Source organism: Rhea pennata, chromosome 6 (genome assembly GCF_028389875.1).
Source record: "Rhea pennata isolate bPtePen1 chromosome 6, bPtePen1.pri, whole genome shotgun sequence".
Classification (NCBI taxonomy): Eukaryota; Metazoa; Chordata; class Aves; order Rheiformes; family Rheidae; genus Rhea; species Rhea pennata.
The window spans coordinates 30108666-30131606 of record NC_084668.1 but is presented as its reverse complement, the minus strand read 5'-3'; the positions used below and the strand labels follow the sequence as shown (position 1 = coordinate 30131606).

The 22941-nt window shown below is 43.1% G+C and overlaps 1 protein-coding gene across 5 annotated transcripts in view; it reads right to left on the bottom strand.

The window, feature by feature from the left end:
• The window catches only part of NAB1 (NGFI-A binding protein 1), a 59566-nt gene that overhangs the window by 17747 nt on the left and 18878 nt on the right, over positions 1-22941 (bottom strand). For 2 of the 5 annotated variants that reach the window (XM_062578694.1, XM_062578698.1), the window contains exons 1-2: positions 8207-8369; positions 1766-2599 (exon numbers count right to left, since the gene is read on the bottom strand). In XM_062578694.1, the coding sequence (XP_062434678.1) occupies positions 1766-2584 (819 nt within the window). In that variant the 5' untranslated portion in view covers positions 2585-2599; positions 8207-8369. Of the gene's footprint in view, positions 1-1765; positions 2600-2872; positions 2892-8206; positions 8370-22941 lie in introns of those variants that run through there. The other 3 variants (XM_062578696.1, XM_062578695.1, XM_062578697.1) reach the window with 2 other exon arrangements.

The window sequence follows — 22941 nt, the reverse complement described above, 5'->3', positions numbered from 1 at the left end:
GAGCCCAGTCCTCCTTTCCTCTGTTCTTTGCTACGCTGCCCCTTGAAACTACTCTCCCAGCTTCTCAGAGCCGCTCTTCAGCCTACCATACATTTTATGCAAACGATGACCCAACATTATGCTGCTGAATGCCAGGGAATTATACCTACGAGGAGTCTGCCCTGCTTTCACTGTAGTATTTCCACAGTTGCTAGTCCAGAGAGAAAGAGACTGCAAAAGGACACTGCTGTTCATGCTGTAAATCCTGAAAGTCTCCACTGCTGTTCATGCTGTAAATCCTGAAAGTCTCCACCCTAAGGTAAGGGGAATCTCATCTGCCGCACTCCGGATTGGACAGCAACGTACATGGATCATCTACCCAACTAAGCTTTTCATGTCCTGCCTCCATCTCTCAAGCAACTTGTCCTGTTACAGGAGACACTTACGCAGGGACAGAGGAGTAAGACAAGATTTGTTCTTGCACGCTGGATGAATTCATAGGTATCCATATCCAACGCAAAGCAGATTCGTGAAAGCTGCACAACTAAAACTGCACAGCACAGATGTGGCTGACTACCGGTGAGTTCCCTTGGAAGTGTCTCCCCAGCCTGCAGCAACAAGTCCTTTGAAGTCACTGTTAGTGATGTGCAATTGCTCCTTAAGTGTAAATACACAAGAGCTAAGTGTTCTTTGTTTTCATTTCCTTTTGTCCTTCTCTCAAAAGCACAAACAGAATCTACTTTATGAATAACACACAAAACTTTTTTATGAAGTGAAAAAAGTGCACAGGTTTTTGCCACCCCTATAACAAACACTGCCTCTTCTTTTGGGAGCTGTCTTACACACCAAATTTTAAATCCAACTGAAATTTTGCAATCACTTAACTGTGAAAATGCTGACACAGCACTCATATCAGCAGTGTTTTGGCACTGCTTTGAATTCATGTTTGCTCTCCTCTTGTAATGTACTTTGACACTAAGGAACTATTCCCAACACAGACACACCTTTGCATTACAACACATGCAGTGTGAGCCTCAAGAAAGCAAGAACAGAAATGAAGCAGGCCTCCACGCATTTTTAAGAACAGGAGGGAAAATAGACGGTCTGCAGGTGCTGAAGAACAAACATACAGATTACAGTCACCCTCAATACTGGGGACAGTCCTTTCCCTTCCTCCTCACAGCACTCAGTCTGCACTTCACTCAGCAGCCTAAGATATCCATGCCCAAAGAAACATAAGAACTGTACAATTTAAGCTTCATCCCAATCCAGAAAAATAACCAGGTTTAGGGACTTCTGTTGAATTTTCTTCAAGTTGTACAAGCTACAGAGTGGAGTCTATAGATTAAGAACTTGTTACAGAAAAAAAAATGTTTTAGTTATCTTCAAACCCACCAGTCTGCTCTCAAAGGGGCAGGAGAATATAAAGACAGGACTGGTTCAGAAACATGCCAAATGCTTAGACTCCCAAGGGACAAGCTTGGTGCAACACTGGTTACTATTTCAGTGCCAAGCTGTTTCAAGCCTCTGTCTGAGGGACTATACCAGTGACTGAGTCCTCTGATGACACAAAGTTTACATCAGCACATACACACACAGACACCCCAAAAAAGGGTACTCCTACTTCACTCAAGACTTCTGTTTCAGGACAGGGCTGGATCTGGCCCTTGCAGACACAAGATTTTCATTACTCAGAAATATCTGTATGAGAAGCGTATCCTATAAACAGCATCTCAAAAGAAGTAGGAATAAGGGAAAAACCTTACTGCAGCTCAACAGATTTTACCTCATGGAGGGTGAGATGCTTGCCATCCTTTCTTTTTGAGTCAAATCTGCCATATATTGCACTGTACTTCCTGATCTCCTCCTCTTTGTGAGGGTCCTCATCACTCATCTCAAAGATGTGACCAATCATCTTTGCCAGTTTCTTATTTGTTTTCAGTAACTCCTTGACCTCATTCAAGTCACTTTTGGGCAGGGAAGGAACCATACGTTCCACACATTCAGCAACAGACAGAGCAGCAGCGGCATCCAGGGTCTCACTGTTTTCCTTTGGTGAAGCTGGAGAGCCAAGGTCAGCTGGGGAAAGACTGTGTTCACTCTCTGTAGTGTGATGTCCTTGCCAGAGTCTTGGTTCATTGCTGCTCTGCAGCGATAAGCTCCCCACCACATCAGATTTGCTTGCACCCACGCTTTGCACACATGTAGTGGCAGCACATTTTGGAATCTTCAAGTGAGGCTCTCTGGTACTACTGTTCCTTTCGTAACTACTGCAGGATATCCCCAGCCAAGCAGGAGACCCTTCAGGCAGTTTATATATCGGAATGCTACTGACCGGTAAGGAAGTGAGAGGCTGGTTAAAAAGACCAGGGTTCGTGACCCAGTCCCTCAAAGCCTTCTGCAGCCTTCGGACATGAAGCGGCTTGCTAGCCATGCCTACAAGAGCCATTATCTCCAAGAACTCCTCTTCACCTGCTTCACAGAGCTGCTGCACATCATCACCACCCTGCTGAATGAAGGCATCAAAGTAGAATAAGAGATTTGCTTTTTGCAGTATTCGATACAGCTGCAATTCCCCAAGGGTTCTGGGTAGGGCTGACGCCATCACGGATGACAGAACCTGCAAACAGAAAAAAAAAGAGAGCGAGGATGAGCATCAGAGTGCCAACATTAAGATGCGTTCCCTCCTCCCACCCTTCCTAGATTTAAGACCATTAAGGGACAAGATATTCTCTCATTATACAAACACATATCAAAATGAAGAAAGGGGTTATAATCTTCTTTATCAACTAGTTAATATGTTATCAAGCAAGAGACTTCCTTCAGAACAGAGTCGATAACTAAAATCTTTGTGGGGCGAGGGGGAAACAGCAGACAGTTGAGGTGCACCTACAAAGATGATGATTCAAACACGAAGCCAGCTTGTTTTCAGCATTTCCGCTTCATGTTTGTTCCCAAGAATGTCACTCAATATTGCTCACTGCTTCTGCTTGGCTCTTCTTTATATCTTCAGATCAAAATGATCGCAAAACAAGCCAAACAATTACCGAATACTTGATCCCTGAAGAAAAATATGTCGGTTTTGACTCTCTTTAATTCTCAATTTCCCAGCATGGAGGACCGTAAGAGGAAAGCAAGGAAGAAATAAGTGCTTCACAGAACCCCAGAATATTAACAAAGCTGGGCCAGTAAAAGGGCATTTCAGAACCAAGCATTTCTATGGGTTTTCCCCCTTTCTTAAAAAAAATAACAAAACAAACAAACAAAAAACCCAACACTAATGCCTCTGCTGACCTTAATTATGGCAGCAATATCCACAGAAAAAGCAAAAGTTCTGATGGCTTTCAATATCTGTAGTTTAAAAACATTCTGAATTCACCTGCCTGCTGTGTTTACTCACAGGCCTGCACATCACTGATACTTACGACGTGAAATACCATTCGGCAACACAGCAGTTGTGCTCTGAAGGCTCCCAACAGACAAATTACAGCGGTATTCTACCCTTACAGCTGCAGAAAAATCATTTCCCCAAGTTTCAACTACAAAAACACAGTTTCCATAAAACCCATGTTATCCATAGTTATCCTCCAGAGACCAAGATCACACACATACATCCTCTCTGTCAACTCCACAGTGGCTTTCACAACTACAAACAGATAATTTCCAGTCTTATTGTATTAAGCTAAACCACAAATCAATAGTGTCTGAAGCACGTAATTTGTAGTTGCTTGCAAAAGTAACAGAACTAAAGCATGGAGCTAGTCTTCTAACATTACTCTGGCCCTGCTATCACTTTGCACTTTAAAATGGACAGAGCAGCAACCTAAAAGCACTTAAGGAACAATATGTACACACCGTACATTATTAAAATGGTTTCCAAAAGCCCAAACAAAAAAAGACCCAAAACTGATGTAAGAATAAATAATTTTGTGCGCACAGTGGAAGACTTCTAATCAAAAGTAATAACGAGGCAGAAACTACTCTTACATGTTACATGCTTTTGCCATTAACATTCTTCAGCAACTTAAAATAAATGTAAACATGTAACATGAACAGAATTCAACATCTATTCAACAGGCGCTTGAAAGATCAGGCATTTGTTATAAAACTTTGATTACATTATTCTAATGAGAACCAAAATTAGGAGGCCAACAGAAATTTTACAAGATGTGGCAGCAAATATCTGCAAATATAATCTTCTCAGGAAAAAAAAAGAAAAAGAAAAGGAGTGTGAGGGAACCAGCTGCATGTTGTTTGTAAGCTGGTATTTATAAAATAGAATGGACCAAATTAGCCATTTAGATCTGAGCAACCACCTCAAAGACCCACTGGTTAGATCAAGACTTAATAAATCACATACTTTAGAAAACAGGATGAATCTGGTGACATTCAAGTGTTACATATTTTAGAAACACAGTTTAACTGTAGAAAACAACAGAGAGCTGCAGAAAAACAGTTAAGCACTATCTAAACTCAAAGATGTGAGCTCCAATAAGCTCACTTCAGCAAATCCTTTAAATGCTACATAATTCATTATCTTAAAAATTGTCATTACTTCTCAGAAGTTCTTAGAAAAATCCTTCCTATTCTATACAAGGGTCGAGAAGGCAAACATCACTAACAGCTGGTATAACAGTGGTATTTCACTAAACTGTTTCTACCCTCCCATTCCATATGCTACGTTGACTTTCTCTCATCAATACCAGAAATTAACTTATAACTGTTACAAGAATTCCCATTTGCTCTGGAAGTCATCCATCTTTGCACAAAAGTCTACATAAATCTATGTAAATGGACTTTGTGTAGGAAAGTAAACTGAATTCTGCGAAGGAAGTGGCAGTGGAATTACACACAGCCCAGGAGCTGCAGGCAAGGCACACAGCTAATTTTTCCAGCCCACAGGCTGGAAGCAGCAGCAATAGCCCATGAGCAGTCTTCACCTAGAGGCTTCTAATCAACAAATCTCCTCATGACAGATAAAACTGGATTAATATGTAGTATGGAGGCGTCAGTAGCGAGTCCACAGTTCAGACTGCATTGAGATTTACATTTAAAGCAAGACTGAAATCCCTCTGTTTTGCACTTTAAAGACCGATTTTGTTCTCTAAATTTAGCACAGTAACTCCTGAGAGGACCATGCAAATTTCCCATTTAAGATCGCTACTAATTTCTGCAGAGACGACCTCTTCAAACACTCCTCCTTTTGACCTCTTTTCTCCTCTCATTAAATCTAGTTCCTCTGCTCTCACTCTGACAAGGTCCCAAGTACTTCTGACCTTACAAAACAGAAAGTCCCTCCCCTCTTCAAGAGGGCCTTGCTACGCAGCCAGCTACGCCTGTTCAGATGTTACTGCTCGGCCCCTCTGGCTTGGCGCAGCTCGGCTCACAAACCACAAAGCCAGGCAAGAACAAAAGCTAGTCAATGTGGAAGAAAACGATGAGGATTGGCACGGAGAACAGTCTGTGGGAATCAGACAGGTCTGCTGAGCCAGAGCACTGCTGCCTGGCTCTGCTGCACCCACCGCTCGGGTGTCAGTGCCACACATCTCTCGGGTTACCTAGGACCAGCGTCTAAGAGACCTAAAGTTTTGTTTTCTATTACTGTTATTCCCATTTCTTGACGCAGCAGTGAAAGCACGTTTGGGGCAAAGAGTAAACATGAGAAGAGGTTAAGCAACGAGAAGACCCAGGGCAAGCACGCATCCAGGAGACCTCTGCGTGCTCCCGACCAAGGAGGGCACCCTGCGCATTTCCCCTCTTCCACAGTATGCTCAGTAAGTCAGGGGCCTTCTCATCCGCAATCCCAATAAACCTGGTTCAGAAGCAGCAGCCAGGTAATGTCCTCTGGCAAACCACAGGAAGCAAAGCAGAATGAGCTGCTGCTGCCGTAGGAGAGTCAGCAGATCTTCCTCTAAGGTATGTCCAACTGCAAACTCTTTCACAGCAAGAGACAGGAACATAAAGTTTGCATTGGAAGGCATGCAAGAATAAATGAATGTAGTGACGGCAGTTTGAGCTGCTATTTCTCCCATGTCTTTGCTCATTCTCCATGATAAATGGTAGGGAAAGACAGCTTGAGAACTGAAGCTCAGAAGAGGGGGAAGGGGAGGGGATTAGAAATATGAAGCAATACAGTATACCAGTAAGGAGTGTAGGAACACACAAGGAAGTGCAATTGTCATTTGAATTTTTCACTTATAAAAAAAAAACAAAAAAACAAAAAGCAAACAAAAAAAGCTAGGAAATTCCCTATAACAGAAAAAGCTGTTTAAAATACATTCAAGGTTGCATACTGTTATAGCCACAGAATAACCAGGAAATCACAAGTTAAATCTTCACTCAGCTTTTGCAACCCACAACCATGCATTCTCATTTTCCACATTACCTCATTCTTATCCACAACCTACCACCCCATACCCTCTGCTCCAGACATGGGATGTCACCTTAACTCTGACCACAAATATAACTCCTAGCAAGAAGAAAAATGACACCACAGCACTACCAAGTATCTGTAAGTTACCAGCACCAGAATTACGATGCATTACTGCAACTGACTCCATCTACAAAGACAAACTGATTTGACAGCAGCCCAACTCAATGTTTTAAACAACTGGAAAACACCAATTTCAACCCATTCTGCACTGTCAGTGTTCAAAGCTGCCCATTTCCTGGAGGTGGCAGGGAGGACGCACAGCTGCAGTAAGCAGGTGGTGGATAGTGATGAGGTCGTCTGGAGACAGAAAACTCAAGAGTTGTGGGATATAAGCACAGGGCAAGGACTTATTCTAACAGTTTTCCTGCCCTTTTTTACAATTGTACTAGAAGCAAAAGTGACTGAGCAACCCTAACTGATTTTTAGAGGTATTATTTCAAGTGAAACATGTTTGAGCTGTCACCAATTAAGCTAGGAATATGCATAAAGAAAAACTGTGGAACATCAAATCCTTGTATTTTAGGCAAAAGTGATTATTTCATAATATATCTTGATCACTTTGGGCGTTTTGAAAAGTCTCTGAAGACAAACTGGATTTGGATTTGAGAGCTGGCTGCTTTGCATATTCATTACATTTCTGCACCATTTCCAAAGGACTTTTAGCAGGAGAAGAAAATTACATGTAGCTGCAGTAGCTAGACTTAGCAAATTAAATAGTCTCGTCTAGCTCTTAAGTGTGCCAAAATACAATCTATTAAATAAATTTTATATTCAAATACAGATGTATATCTTGCTGCAACTAATAAGAAACTGGAAGCATGCAACAGTCACACAAAGGAAAAAAAACGAAGCCCAAATACTTAACAATTCCCAAGTATTCACTAGAGTTGTTCCATCCTGAGTTCACCTCGCTGTGCCAAAGTAATCCAGAGGGCTTTATTTACGACTCCTAAATATGAGTTACATCCAGAAGCACAGCTCTGATCTGCACACAGCTGTGACACACTAGTTAACAGAGCTGATGAGAAGAAGAGGAAAGAAAAACAAAAGCAGAAGAAGTAGGTGTGTCGTGGGAGGGCGTGGGGGCAAGGAGACGAGGGGGCTTACGTCGGTATTTATGCCGATACAAACCCTACGGTCCTTGACAGCAAAAACATGCCTACACAGAGAGGACCGGTAACACCCCTCATCCCTTGTGCTGTGCCGCAGTCAGACTCTGGTGGAGAAAAAACCCTCTCAAAAAATAAAATTAAAAAAAGAGAGAGAGAGAAGGGGAAAAAAAATAAAGGGAAAAAACCACATTTTTTCCCCCGAGTCGGCTCATTAGCGGGGCTGGCTCTGCAAAGGCTACACGCACGCGAGCGCACACACTTCTGCGCGCGTGGGCGTGCGTGCCGGAGATGAAGTAAGCCAGGCACCTAAGTGCAGGAAAACTGCCCTGTTTGGCCGCTCTCTCCGGCTCGGGAGGGGGCGGCTCGGAGCCGCCGCGCCGCGCCGGGGCCCCCACGGCGGAGCGGAGCGGCGCGGATCGGCGCGGCGCCGGGGCTCCGCCACCCCCCGCCCCGCGGGCGCGGACTAGGCGCGGATGTCCCCGCACTTCCCGCCCTCTCGCTGCCCGCCGCCGGGTTTCTCGGGGAACCGCCCGCGCCCCGGCCCGCCCGCTCCTTCCGCCTCGGCGGCGGCGCTGCCGCGGGGCAGGCGCGGCGCTGCCCCGGCCCCGGCGCCGGCGCCGGCCCCGTCCCGCCGCGGCCCCGCGCGGCAGCTGCCCGCCCGCCCGCGGCGGCCCGTACGTACTTGCCGCGGGCCGCCGCCGCCGCGGGCCGCCCGGGGCGCTCCTCGCTGCCGTCCCGCCGCCGCCGCCGCAGCCTCAGCCCCGCACAAGTTCCTGCCAGCGGCCCCCCCGCCTGCGCGCCGCCGGCCCAGGCTCCTCCTTCCCCATCGAGGGGGCGGCTGGGCGAGCCCGTCCTCCCCCTCCCCCTCCTCCTCCTACTCCTCCCTCCCCCCCCGTCGTCCCCGCCGCCGCCGCCTCGCTCGCCCCGGGGGCCGCGCAGCGCGCCTCGCCGCGGCTGCCGTGCGCGGGGGGAGCGGCCTGCGGCGCCCCCGCCGCCCCCTCCGCGCGGTCACGTGGGCGAGGCCCGCGCCCGCCCCGCCGCCCGCCCACGCGCGGCCGCCGCGTGACGCAGCGCCTGGCGGGGGCCGCCGCCGCGCGGGGGCGGGCGCGGGGCGCGGGGCGCGGGGCGCGGCGGGGCGGGGCGGGGCGGGCGCCCCACGGCGGCGGCGGCGGCGCGGGGCCCCCTCGGGGCTGGAGCGGCGCGTTGCGCCCACTCGCGCCGGGCAGCGCGGGCGGCCGCGTTTGCGGAGGAGGGGGCGCGGCGCGGGGCAGCGTGCGCGCCCCGGTGCGCGGAGCCCTCGCGGGCCGCGGCCGCGAGCCCTGGGCCCCGACGGGAACCGAGCGCGGCGGGGGAGGCGCTGCGCACGCTCCGTAACGTGCTCGCACATGATTTCTGTAACGGCGGAACACAAGATGCCGAGCTCCACACACAGCAAACGGCGAAAAAGCCGATCTTCGCCCAGCAGCGTTGAGGGAGCCGTCCTCCAGACGTCCGGGTTGTAGTGATCCCATCAAACAGTGACAGCACGGGCTGCTTCAGGCAGCGATGTCTGCCATCGCTGCCCACAGTTTTGTTAGGTAATCGCGATTACCCGTTTGAGTACCCTTTTGTAGGTTAAAGTGGCAGTGATCCATTTGATTACCCAGTTGTAGAGTTTTCTTCTTTGTAAAAATTCGACATAAAAACGTAACACAACGAGAGATTGCGTTCTTGCTCATCACTTAACAGCAGTCTTGGCTAGGCCAGGATCAAAATTTGGTTCTCACTTTAAGGTACTACTGTATCATTAGAATTTATTATTTTTTATGTTTTTAAAACTATTTAAATACAGTTAAAGTGAGAACAAATTCATGGAGTTTTTTGCTGTATTTAACTCATCAAAAGTAGATTGAAATCTGAGTTTGTAACAGTGAAAATCTTATTTAGTGTAAATAACAAAAGAGAAAGGATGACATGTCAAAACTTTAAAAAGAGTCAAAATCCTCAGTGAAATATGTTTATTTCTTAGGCTATGTACAGTTTTTTTCATAGCCAGAAATATCTATCACACTCATGACTGTTTCCTTTCTGTTTTCATTGCCTTCAAATCAATACATTGGCTATCAAAACACTTCTTTGTAATTCACAGTTGTTTGTCTGACAGAATAGGTACTGGTGTACAAGGAAGCTGAGTCACATACTCACTCTTTGGTTACCATTTTTAAATCAAATTGAATTTGTTTTTCAGTTTTTCATGTAGAGATCTTGCAGGCTTTGAAGCATCTTATGATGGTGATTTGCCATAGGTTCATCAATATAAACTACGTAAAGACATCTGAGAAGTAATGTATCATTTAAGCATGAGGGTCAAACTGTTAAGTTTTCAAAAGATACAGGACTGAACTCCGTAGCTGGGGAAATGCAAGGCTCTCCCCAAAGATGGGGGCTTTGTACTGATACAACAGGTCAACTTGTTATTTTTACGGTTTCTCATGGTAAATCTGCCTTTTTTTTTCTTAGACTAAGCGCTAGTATTAGCTAAGTTTATAAAATAACAGATATTTACCCAACAAAGGGCAAATAAAGACTTACACATTAGTGCTTACACCTAAATGATAATACTTTCTCACTCAAAAGCTGTTCTTAAAACTTCTCCTGTGCACTGTCCTGAAGGTACTGTTTCCCATCTGTATACCCATGTACCATAAACTCTCTATATACTAAACTCTAAGAACCTTTGTTCCTGCCGTAGGATTCCCCCCCCCCCTTTTTTTAATTAGTTCTGGCCAACTAGCTATGTTACTTTGCACTAAGACTACTGACTTTGCTATAAAGGTTCTTGTGGTGAACTCTGCCTGAAGATTTCTGACCCAGACCCTCCGAGCGCTAGCACAGCTACACAAGGCCCCTCTGTTGTTCTCGTTGTCTTTCCCTCTGCCCACATATACATAGTATGGACGGGTAGGAGTTTTGACAGAGTGACTACTCCATTTGCATTGTATCCTGTGATCAAGAAATAGGCATGTTACTCTTACGGCTGCTGTTCTCAGTTTGACAAATCAATGCCACAAATCAACAGCTGCCCCATCCTAAAACCATTCCCCAGGCAAAACTACCACTGATTTTACAAAAGTAATGTCGCCTGAGGAAAAATATCTGCTGCATGAAGAAATGGACAGTGCCTGCATTTGGAGCTTCTCTACCAAACACAAACATGGGCAAGCTAGCTTTTGCTTGAAACTGAAATGACTGTAGCGGTGTCTTTTACCTTGGGGTGTGATCCAGTATCCCAGTGGAGTAGACAATGGGGTGCCAGCAGCTTTTCTTCCTGGCATACTGTGGTTCCCATGAGAAAACTCAATTGTGCATTGCCCAGCAAAACCACAAAAATGTTCACAGTGCTGCCTTCTCTCCTCCCACTCAAAATGTTTTTGCATACGCCCTTAGACACTACAATCATGGTAATTAAAGCTGTAAAATATTATTAGTATCACACTTCTATAGACTTTTCATCCAAAATGCTTTATATACCATGCACACAGTGCAAGAGAAATGCAGCCACTTCCATGGAGAAAAGGAACAGCTACAGTACATATCAAGATGGGCAGTAAGATTTTCACCAAGGACATTCGATGCAAATCCCTTCTCCTGCAAAATGTTCCCAGGAGCCCTCTAAAGTCCACCCAGTGAAATCCCGTACAGGGTCTTGGGCAGAGAGCTTGCACATGGGAAGTCACCTGGAGAAACAGGCTAAATTCAGTTCTCTGGGAGTGTTCAAATTGTAGCACAGATGCTTAGAAGGCCTAGCTGTGCTTCTGACAGCTGCCCAAGAACGATGTGTAAATCCGTCTTGTCCTGGAGCGCTTAAGTACAGGGTCAGATTTATGAGCAGACTAAGCAGGCTGTAACCCCCTGTGACTGCCCGCTGTGGTGTGTGCTTGGAACAGAAACGGTTGCCTATATATGCAAGTCTCACATCTTGCATCTGGAAACAGGAATAGGACAAACTCGCTCTGCTGTTTTCCTTCATGAGTAGATTTCAGAACACCTGGTAAAAAGCCAGAAGCAGCTGATGATACATATGGAGACTTCCCCCATGAAAAGCAGGGAATTGTTTTTATGTTTTTTGTTTGTTTGTTTGTTTGTTTTTTAAGCAGTGTCCTAGAGTTTTCTGCCCAGGTACTGCTTCAGCTGACATCCCAAGCAGACCCACAGAGGACAAACCATCTAACCATTGCAGAGTCTGATCCTTCCCTCAAACGTCCTGACACCTGGAGCTAAAAGTTTCCTTTTGAAGATGTCTGTCCTGCACAAATGGGAAGGATGTGATGGGAAGAGTTCTCGTAATTTTACCGTTATTTTCATACTTTTGTATTATGGTTTCAAAATGGTTACACTATACTGGGTGGATTGGTTAAACCAAGACATCGTAACACACAGAATATAAATAAATCATCAGAATCCAATGACCAAGGTAGCAGAACTTCAGTGCACAAGAGAACCTCTATTTCAGATCCCCTTTCTTTCTTAAAATGCTTTCAGGTTATAGAGCAAATGTCAGAAATGTTACATCCCTTACCTAGCCCAAAGATTATCTAGCCCAATCTTGTCCATGACACAAGTCATATATTTACAAAGTGCTCAAAAGCTTGTGATGAAAATAGAGGTAACACATAAATAGCATACATCCACTTGCACTCAAATAAACTCACCTGACCTTCTACACATACTTTTTCTACCAGAGTGCTAAGGTATCTGGGTGGATATAACTTACAGAAGAGAGAAGAAAGGCTCTGCTTAAAATCCTTGCTAATTCCACGAAGTGCTTTGGCTCCTCATGACCTTCAAAGAATGAAAAACAGATTCATTGCCGAAAAAGCACAGATCTCCAGGCGGACATACTCTGCCACTCTTAAAGGGTTCACTCATTGCTGTTTATTCCTTCCACAGAAGGTTCTGCAATAAAAATGATACAGTCTGCCATACAAAATCTGCAAGACTGTGGAAAGTGTGTTTGTGCATGCATGTGCGCATGTGTGTGTATATAGGCAGAGGTAAGCACAAGGTTAGACAGGGGGAACAACAGATCTGCTGTCACCTCTATCTCATGAAGCACCTAGGGCAAGGACTATCTCTGCAGAAATTCATCCTTCCTTCCCATCTGAGTGCACAGACCTTACCAGTACAGTCTGACTCTTTGATGTTCTTTCTGATCAAACAAAAAAAGATTAAAATCACACATGGCATAGGCACACTTTCGTAATATACAGAAGAAATATGCAGATGATCAATCCCTTATTTCCTCAGACTCCCCAGATTGTGAGATTGATGAGGAGCCTGAGCAGGATACTAGTGCCATAGAATCAAAGAAAAATCTGCAGTAAGCAATTATATTCAACGAGGCAAGCTGGCAAGTCAGACCCAGAGGCAACTCCAAGGCTGCCAACACAGCAGCTGGTATAGCGCCCTGAGGAGCCGTGCGCAGGATGTCTCCACGGTTGGTCCCAGAATCTCCGACTGCCACCAGAAGAGATAAGAGGAGGAGGAGGAGGAAGTGCTGAAAGCAAGGGAGTATGTGCCACCTCTCCCCCTCGCTGCAGTCTGCTTCCTTCTGACAGGTCACAACTGCTAGCTAGGTCATTAACACACACAGAAGTATTACTGAAAATGCATGTTGAAACATATTTCTCAAGGATGCTATTAATACGTGTGAAGAAAACACTCAAAATGTTTGATGTTAGTGGAGAAGACAAAAAATGCATTGCATAAGCACTTATTTTATTAGCTATCATTGAGGAGGCAGCAGGGTCTAGTGGCTGGAATGTGTAACTGGGCCAGAGACAGCTGCACTCTCCTTCTAGCTCTCCTCCACCCTGAGGTGACTTCAGGCAAGTTACTTTACCTTCCAGTACCTCAGTTTCCCCATCTGGAAATTGGGGTAATGATTTGACTTCCTTAGCGAAGCAATTTTAGATCTCCTGATGAAAAGTTCTAGGTAAGAAGTGAGGATTATTATTTAGCATCATGCATATTCATCACATTGTGCAATGGGCAGGATTTGCTGAGCAGATGACAGTAGTTGTTAAAGACTATGCCCCAGAAAGTTTGCATTCTCCAAAACAGACATATATATAAACTCATGCAACGCAATGAAGAACAAATGTGGAGCAGGATATGTTTCTGGCAACTGTAACACCTCACTGAACACATGGCTAGCAAAAAGAGTTTTGAAAGACAATTTACATGCCCAGTGCACGGAAATCAGAAGGTGGCTTCAAACTGGAAGGACAGTATAACCTCCCACCACCACACACAAAAACAGATGATACAGTGGGCAACAGAGGCAAAGACGACAGTCAAGAAGAAAGCTTGAGTGAAGACTGGGAAATGGAAGGGTGTATAGGCTTCAATGATGGCAGAAAGCTAGGCAGGATGGCATAGAACGAAACTTGAAAAAAAAAAGTTAAACTTGACAAGGGAGTGGAAACCAGGAAAACAGGGTCAGGCTGACTAAAAGAGGAAATTATCTCATCTACACTACAAATGATATCTTTCTATTGATTTTCAAATTAATAGATTTTATGGCCAGAAGCAACAGTTTAAAATTATCATAATCTGACCTCTTGAACCTTGAGGATCAGCGAATTTCATCATCATTTGAATTAGATTAATCCTAGGTAAATAAAATAGCACACTAGTTGTTACTAGTTGAAAGGTACAGATTCATCACAAAGACCTGTGCAAGCACATGGCTCATAAAACAAGACTTTGCTAATACTGCTTATTTAGTCTTCATCAAAACAGGCGCAAATGTGGAAATGATTCCACACTTGAGCTGCGTCTCTGCAGTATTTAGCCATGCCTCTAGCAGTCAATAGGAGCTGCTCAACTAAAACTGTGTGTCCCTTGGGAAATGCAGATCTTGCTGCTGTCCTCCTCTGAGGCACAAAGGCAAGGCAATCTGAGCTTTCCCAGGTGAAGGTGCAGAAGGGCTGCACAAAGGTCCTTGCACCACAAAGCTCCTGGCAAGACGCTCTATCCACGGTATGTGCCACCCTGCTGACATTATGCAGAGGGGCCTGCCTCACATAGGGAGGAAGGGGAATGCAATCAGTTTTCAAGAACTGTATGCACATCTATTTATATATGGTTGAATAGTTGCGTATCTTTGAACAGTCCCTGTACCTTGGCACAGAAAGAGAAACTAGATGACTGCCCAACATCAGTAGTTCCAGTCCTATTTTCAAAGGTCAGCATCTAAATTTTCATGAATTCCAGCAACAGCACTGAAAAGCTCCCCTTGGAGCTGTCCCTGCCAGAACAGCTCCAAGGATCAAGCACATCTACCACACTGAGACCACTGGCAGCAGATCAAAGCAGCTAATCATACTAGCAGAAGTGCAAATATCTAAAGACAGGTACGAGCCACCTGAACAGGTCTTGATCTGCAAGGTTTCCACTGTCATCTGCTGTGAAACCAAGCTATGAATGTGCACATTGCACATCTGACCATCACATGCCCTGTACACATCATTTTTTCCTAGATCAAGATGGTACCAGTGCTCATTTGTCACTGGTGCCACTTACGTATGTCCCCTGGGAATAGGCCCGGGGCAACAGCTGGGCAAACTACTTCTGATAAGTAGGAAATGTGACTAAAAATGGGATCTTAGAGAGAGTGAATATTTTCACAAATTCAGCCTGCATTTGTCAATTAGCTTCATCTGGAAAAACACAGGGAGGAGAAAAACTTTTGAGATGTCAAAATATACTGTTTTCAACGTTTTCAAATAACAGAGCTCAGCTTTTTGTTTTGAAATATCCTATTCTTCACAAAAAGTGACCCAAAAGCTTAAAAAAAGTTTTTTTTAAGTACTTCTGAGAGCTCAGTACTCTGAGTGTTAAATGATCAATCATCATTTTGGGTTAAACTAACTGCTTTGGTCAAATAAAAAATATCTCTTTCACTTTGTATCATATATACGCACAGAGGCACAGCAATATGACTTGTGTTTTGGAAGACCCAGAACTCAGTTTTACTTCGGTATCTTTCAGGCATAAAACCAAAAGGCCATTCTTCACCCCGTCTTACTGAAGATTTGAGGAAAATGTGAGGAAATACATTAACAAATGGCAGAAAAGAACATAAAGTTGTGAGCATATTTAATGGCAAGTTTCACAGAGTGAGGCTTGTATGACATGTCTCTGGAGGAAAGAGCAAGCACTGACGAACTTGCAAACTTCCCCATGTAGTTACCAGAATTCAAACTGGGGCAAATTTCCATCCCTCCTACTCCTACGCTGGGCCTCTGCTGAACTGAAATGATCCAGAGGTTGTGATATGGGCAAAGGAGGCACATGATTAAGGCTGCCAGACAGTTCTTCCATCTCCAAAAATTCAAGAGTGCATAAAGCTTGCTACACGATCACCTCAAAATTTCTGAGGTGTGGCACAGACGGGCAAAACTAGCTTATTATTTGTTTTTTGGTCTGTAAAAATAGCGAAGCTAGTGGCATGAGGGGATGGCAGAGGAAAGAGAGAAAATCTGCTTTGAGTGACAGCAAGTGTGGCGCTGCACCTCAGGAGTGGGAGTTTGGCTTAGCATCCAGGCACTTAGATCTCATCAGTAGCCTGAGGTAGTTTTTAGTTTGTAACTTTAATCTTTTAATCTTTCTCTCTCCTCAAGTGTGTGGGTGACTAGCACACGTTGGTGGGTTAATTCTATAACTTCTCTCACTCACTCACTGCTCTCCGTGTGTATGTATAGTGGACCCAAATATAGGACAGTGAGGATAAAAAAATAATAATAAGAAAAAAAAGACAAGACAGCAAGCTGGCAATGGGTAGAGTGATCATTCCCAGCAAAGGCTTTCAGCATGAGATAAATGAGAAGACAGAGCACCCCAAACTTCCCAAAGACAAGGCAACTCAGGGCCACCAGTATAGGCCTTCATTAATGTAAAGGTGATTATATAGGGAAATGAGCACCAGACAATAATTAAAAAAAAATTTAACCTGATAATAAAATGATGTAACTCCAAATGGCTGTGCTTATGTGCACTTGAGACAAGGCCTGTTCCTGCCTATGCAAGGATTTACACAGAAACTCTCCAGTGTCCTCTAAAAACCATTTCCAAGAAGAAGAGGCCAACCTCCTTGCAATGACCCAAGGTTAGTATTTACTCTGCAGCTTTGGACAAGCCTCCCACCACAAACATTTAAAGCCAAGGTGCAAAATCACAGAGGCCAAGTTGTTATTTACTTGAAGGGGTTAATATTTTGTCACAGTTAAGTAGCCATCTCAATACACATCAAGGTCATTTAGAAAAAGTAAGCTGGTTTTCAAACATACTGCACATTTTCATCTCCTGAGCTCCCAGTGCCTTCACACGCCTAAATTTTAGACACACAAACTTACAATGCCTCACGTCTGCCAAATATGAGGAGCATCTCTGCCACAGCATTTTGGGAAGCCACGTGCTTGTGAGGAGCTCTGAATGCCACAGGTGAAAAACCTACAGAACAGGAAAGTTACGATCATGCTCCAGGCCTCTTTTCCAAGCAAGGAGAAGGCTTCAACACTTTCCAGCTTCTCTCTTGGCAGTGATTTACGTGTAGGCAGTGGTCATAATCAGGAAGTGCCTCCTCCAATTTACAGCTGGTGATACCACCTGTGCCTCTCTAATTCCAGCCAAAACAGCCACCTCCTCAAACCCACTAAGGAAGGGCAGAGGATCCAGCAATGATAACACCGAGAGAATAGCAAGGCTCTGGTTTAAGCACTGACATTTTCCCTAGCTGTATATTCCTGTTTATCAGCAGAATATTCTCTTTCTTGTTGTAGATCTAGCAAAAGGAGGTAAACTACTGGAGATAAGTGGCATAGACTTTAACACACATTTCCAGACAGCATATAAACTTTATGAGGACCATCGGAAACAGTCTAGTTTTCTGCATATGGCAGTCCGTATCACTGCCTTTTTACTGATGTTTTCACTTTTACCCAGATGAACTGGAATAAGGTAGACTTTTGTAGATTTTTAGATTATAGCATACCCTATACCCATATAGCTGTTATCAAGGTCTTGATTACCAATTACCATAGCAACTTTCATCAAGGATAGGCATCGCTGTGTCACACACTACCAACTGAGGTAATGCTTTTCTGCCTACCTTACACCCCTAGGAGTATTACTGGATATGAAAGTTTTTTGATCTTTCCTATTATGTAGGTTCACTGAGTGCTATTAAGTGACTGTTACAATCCTCCATAGACTTTTACCTTAGAGAGGTTCCTTCAACTGTTGCATTTGTAGAGTGCCTCACGAACCAATGCCAGATTAGTATTTACTAATTTATTCTACTTGAGACCATGAATCGAGCTGCTTTACTTTGGAAACTGGAAATTTGAGCTGATTTTAAATTACATAATTTTATACAAATTATATCTGTGGTCAGCTGAAACTAGAATTAGAAAGGGTAGTCTTGCCCTTCCCATCCATATAACCAACAACAGAGCTTTCCCAATTTCCCAAGTGAGACAGTTTGCACAAAAAAAGAAGAGAAGCTACCATTTTATGAGTTGGCATTCATTCTGGATGGCTTATTTTTTCAGATATATGTCCCTTCTGGGGCACATACTGTGGTTCTGTTCTGATCCTACCAACAAAACTTCTGTCAACTTTTCTGGGGCAAGCAGGACCTAGAGGTTTTGATTTGCAGATTTACTACATGCCTGTATATCTGGTTAATCTGGAGCTGTGGGTGCCAAAACCACAGGAGAATCGCTTGCAAATATCATTTCAGCCTTTCTAATGCCACTGGAAAAATAATAACCTTTTGAGAAACCTGAAATGCATTCTAAAGGCTACATGCAGAAATAAGAACAACAGATCAGAATGAAAACCAACAGTTTCTGGTATCAGATAAAACACTTGCTTTAATCAGCTTTTTTCTCTTCTCTCTGCTTTTATTTAATTTCACTAGCTTTCCATAGCCTCACAAAGTTATTTTTGAATGACCCGTTTGCCATCAATTTCCTGAATAGGCCCAAGCATTTACTCCTCTTTGAGCAAGTACATTCTTGTTGTCTTATCCTGTAATTATTTGTGTATGAATTTAGAGTGGGCAGGTTCTCATCTTCCATTTATTTTTTAATAGATAATAAAGAAACAATTTAGCCTTACAATTCTGTAAAGATTTGATCTTAGCTTTCTCAGTCCAGTGCCGTAATGACAAACAAGCATATGAACAATCTACTGCATAACAACCAAGAAACACACGCATTTTATGTTGCAGAGAGAATGCTCTTCATACAGCAAAAATTTTGTCAAAAGTTACAAAGCTCTCATATTACTGTCTTTTAAGACACTTTTGCTATGATGCCTACAAGTCACTCCTTTGCAAAGTGGGATTTTATCACTGTTTTTCTGCTGAACTCTGTGGATTTATCTGTTCTTCAAACTACTTCCCGCATTCTTTGTCTGCTATATCCACATAGCATATTCTTATCTCGGGACTCTTACCTAGGGACTGTCTTGTCAACTGACTGTACAGCATTGAGCCCAATGGCATTCTGATCTTTGGGATTTCCTGGTGCTACTTACTGTGACATAAATAAACAGTCACTTTTCTTCCTCTAATCCACAAAGACTGCCACATTTTCCTGCTACTTCATGTGCTTTTATCAAAGTGAAATCCTATGAGACAACTGGAAGTATACAGCACAGTGTCAAGAGCTCTGACGGCTTTGATCAGCCTCATGGCTACTTCTTCCTTCATTTATAAGTTCCACCACTTTCTTTTCCTAGCTGCTTCCTTGAGTTAGGACAGCAAAATTTGTCTTATCCAGCTTTATGACCCAAGCAGTGCGGCCTCAGAGACAATGAGCGACAGATGAATGAGCTAGAAAAAAGAACAGAATTGTGATTGTCACATAACTGTCAGAAAGGAACTGGTGGGTGACACAGACACCTGAGATACGGGGTTTAGCAACTAACAATCAAAAAGAGACTGCAGCTTGCTTTCCTCTGTTTAACATCAGTGTGAGAGGTCACAAACAGGTATGGAACATAAATAAAACACATGTTCAATCTTTTCAAAGGTTGAGGTTCTTTTTGCTAAGAAACAGAGCAGAAAACACGTGCTCACAACTGAGTAATATCCAGATAGCTGCAAGGTTCACTTCATTACTAGCTGTACAGGCCTTTTTGTTTTCAAAATTATCTGCCAGCTTTTCAAAGAGAGAAAAATATTCTTAAAGTACTGAGCCATCTTAAGGAGATGATTACTAGCAGAGCTGAGAGCTTCATCTGTTCCCAACACATCCTCTAATGAGACCCTGTTTTGAGGTGCTTTCATCTTGCTAAATTTTAATCATTTGGATTAAAATTTTCTAGGTCAGATATTTACCTCAAGTTGATTTTTTAAATCAACACATCTTTGTACTCGTTAAAAGTACGAGATTAGCATCATCACTATACAAGACATTTCAATCCCTCACTAGAACCCCTATATGCAGGAGCTGAATTAAGTATGTCTGGTTTTATTTCACAAGAAATTGAGAGTTAAAGAAATGTTGCATGATCAGTGTTCTTGACAACAGATGAATTTTTTACAGCTGGATTTGCTCACTCCATAAGCCCTTCCTATATTCAGATTTATTTTTAGCATTGGCAAAACCTAGCTCTTCAAGTCTGATGAAAGATATTTTACAATAAATTAGTATCTCAGTTCACTACAACAGAAGCTCAATGTATGGAATTTTGCAACCATCTGAAAGCAGGATACATTTAATTTTAAATGGAAGGATGTTGACCACTGACCTTTAAAATGTGCTACTAAAGTAAAGATCCTACACAGTGGTGGGGAATAAGGAAGAAGCTGTATGCCCAAAGGTTGCTGCTAACCTGGTCCTCTTACTTGGCAAAGAGAAGTGGATTAGGCTATAGATCAACTTCTAGAATGGGAACTTGTCAGCCTCATTTGGTGAGCATTGCTTTATCCCCACAATATAAGGAACAGTGCTTCGGGTTCCCTGTTGGCCTTCCTACGGTTGCTGACAATGATCAAGCTCTAAGGGATGTCACTAAAAATACTGCGTGCAATTCCTCATTCTAACCTCATGACTTCCTTACTGTGATTTTGGTTTCTTTTCCTTTTTTTTTGTCATTTTTTTTTCCAGAAGGAATTGGTTAGAGAGAGGATAAAGTCACTATGGGAAAGAAAAAATATGTGAAAATGGGAACCAGAAAAAAAGTAGCAATAAGAAATAATTAGAATTCTATTTAATAGTGAGATTATTTCAGATACACTGCTTTCCCTCAGCTAAACGTCTGGTAATGCCTAACGATATAGATTTGAACCATGCAAGCAATGAAAAATAACTGTTTCCCTCAGTTGTTCCCCTTTTCACTGAATCCCAGCTCAAATGGCACACATTTTTCCTATTATTTGAATTATTTGAATTTATATTGTTTCTGTGAGAGGTAAGTTCTGAGCTCCAATATATGGTCCAAAAATGGAGACAGGAGAGAGCAGAAAGTGAGACTTTCTCTCTGATTAAATACTCTTACAGTTTATGCTAACCTGAGACTCTCTGGGTTTAATGTTTTCTATGGATTTTTTCTTGGCCTTCAGCAAATCCCAGCCAACAAGGAACACAAGGTTTGGGGAATCCGAGCACTGCATTTCAAGGAGAAGAAAATAAAAGGGTAAGAATTTCAACAATCACTGTGGAATAATAAATATGAAAAAAAGGTTGAAGTCCAGCCTTGAAAGGGCAGTCCAGCACTGACCGATACAACCAAGTAGCACTCCCAGGTAGGCCTTATTATAGTAACTAAATTATCTAGGGAATATTGGTATTCTATCAATTTGCAATTACTAAATTCAGAAATGTTGCAAAGAGTTAGATAGGATAATCTAATCTCTGTTATCACTCATATCTGATCTAAATGAATTTTAGATTCACTGCTTCCTTCTACATACCTGAAGATCAAGACTATCTCTTTAATGCTCCTTTGCTTTAGTTAATGTCCTACCAGATCATTTCACTTAACATCATATTTTGTTTGCTGCTGGAGCAAAGGAGAAAGTTCAGCCCCAAGAAATTTAATATCCTAATAACCTAATACTTACCCTTTCCAAAAAAAAAGCTCACTGCTGTCTAGAAATGCTCAGAGATTGTATTAAAAACATACGATGCCATAACCTCCTTTTGTTTCAAAGAATCTATAAATCAGATTTCAAAGCTGGCCTCTCATTTTCTTGCACAAATTTTATACAATCACTATTTAACTGTGCAAGTCAGATAACTGACTATCTTTTCTTTTTGATCTAGTCCTGTGTCCAGGATCATGATTTGCCCCAGTGTAGATCTAAAGGCAATGAAGCTATTCTAGACTGGTTGCTCCTATTACAACTACACGAGTGCAAAACCTGGTACTTCCCAAATCCATCACACAATCTATTTGCCCATGCTCCAGAGCTATCTTTCAGGACAACCACTATTGTAAGCTGTGCGCACCCAAAGCAGTAGGACTTGTAAGTCTGAATATATGGATCCAGTGTCACCTCTTACTTGTCTACCTGGATTGCTCATCTGCGTCTGGATGCAGAAAAGGTTCTGTGGGATCACAAATGTGCAATTTTTTAGGGGAAGACTTGGGAGCAGATGAAAGCTTGGGTCCACCATCCCCCAACATACCTGCCAGAGAAGCTGAGCTGGTATAGGTGGGGAATCAACTGTGCTAGATAAAGGAGTAGTACGAAAATCTCCTTTCGCCTGAAGCAGTAGAGAAACCAAGAGAAGGAATAGCAACTCTCCAAGGGATACAGCTGCATGCCACTCCTTTCTGAGGGTAAGCCATGATGTCAGTCTTACCTGTTGAATTCATTCCCAGGGAATTACAAGCTAGATGAAAATCAGATTTTTTTGTATTTTACCAACCCATCATGCAGCATTCTTTATCTATGATTTAACAGGTCTTTTACCACTCGTAACTTGTGATTTCAACTAGAGGAAAAAATGTGATAGGATTTTGCATGACTCATGGATCTTGTGAATATTTTAAAATGGCTCATCCTACAGGCTTTTTAACTGGATTGAAGCACAGTAAAAAAATTGAGTTCTGTAAAATGGCCTGGACACTGAGCTTCTGTGAAGTACATTTTGTGCCTTTAAAATGTGATTTTGTTCTGAACATACATCAAACCGTTCAGTAAAACCTAGCAAATATGTAACTGATTAGGCACACAAAAGTTTCTACATTCTTGGGTACTTTTTTATACACTTACACAAAACTTCAGGAATTTTTTTCATCAAGGCCAAATTTTCCATTAGCAAAGTACATCTGTAGATCTGGATTTACTAAATCAATGAAAATCATTACCTGATGCTTGCATACATGGTTACTCTGCTTGCGCTGTACTGCCAA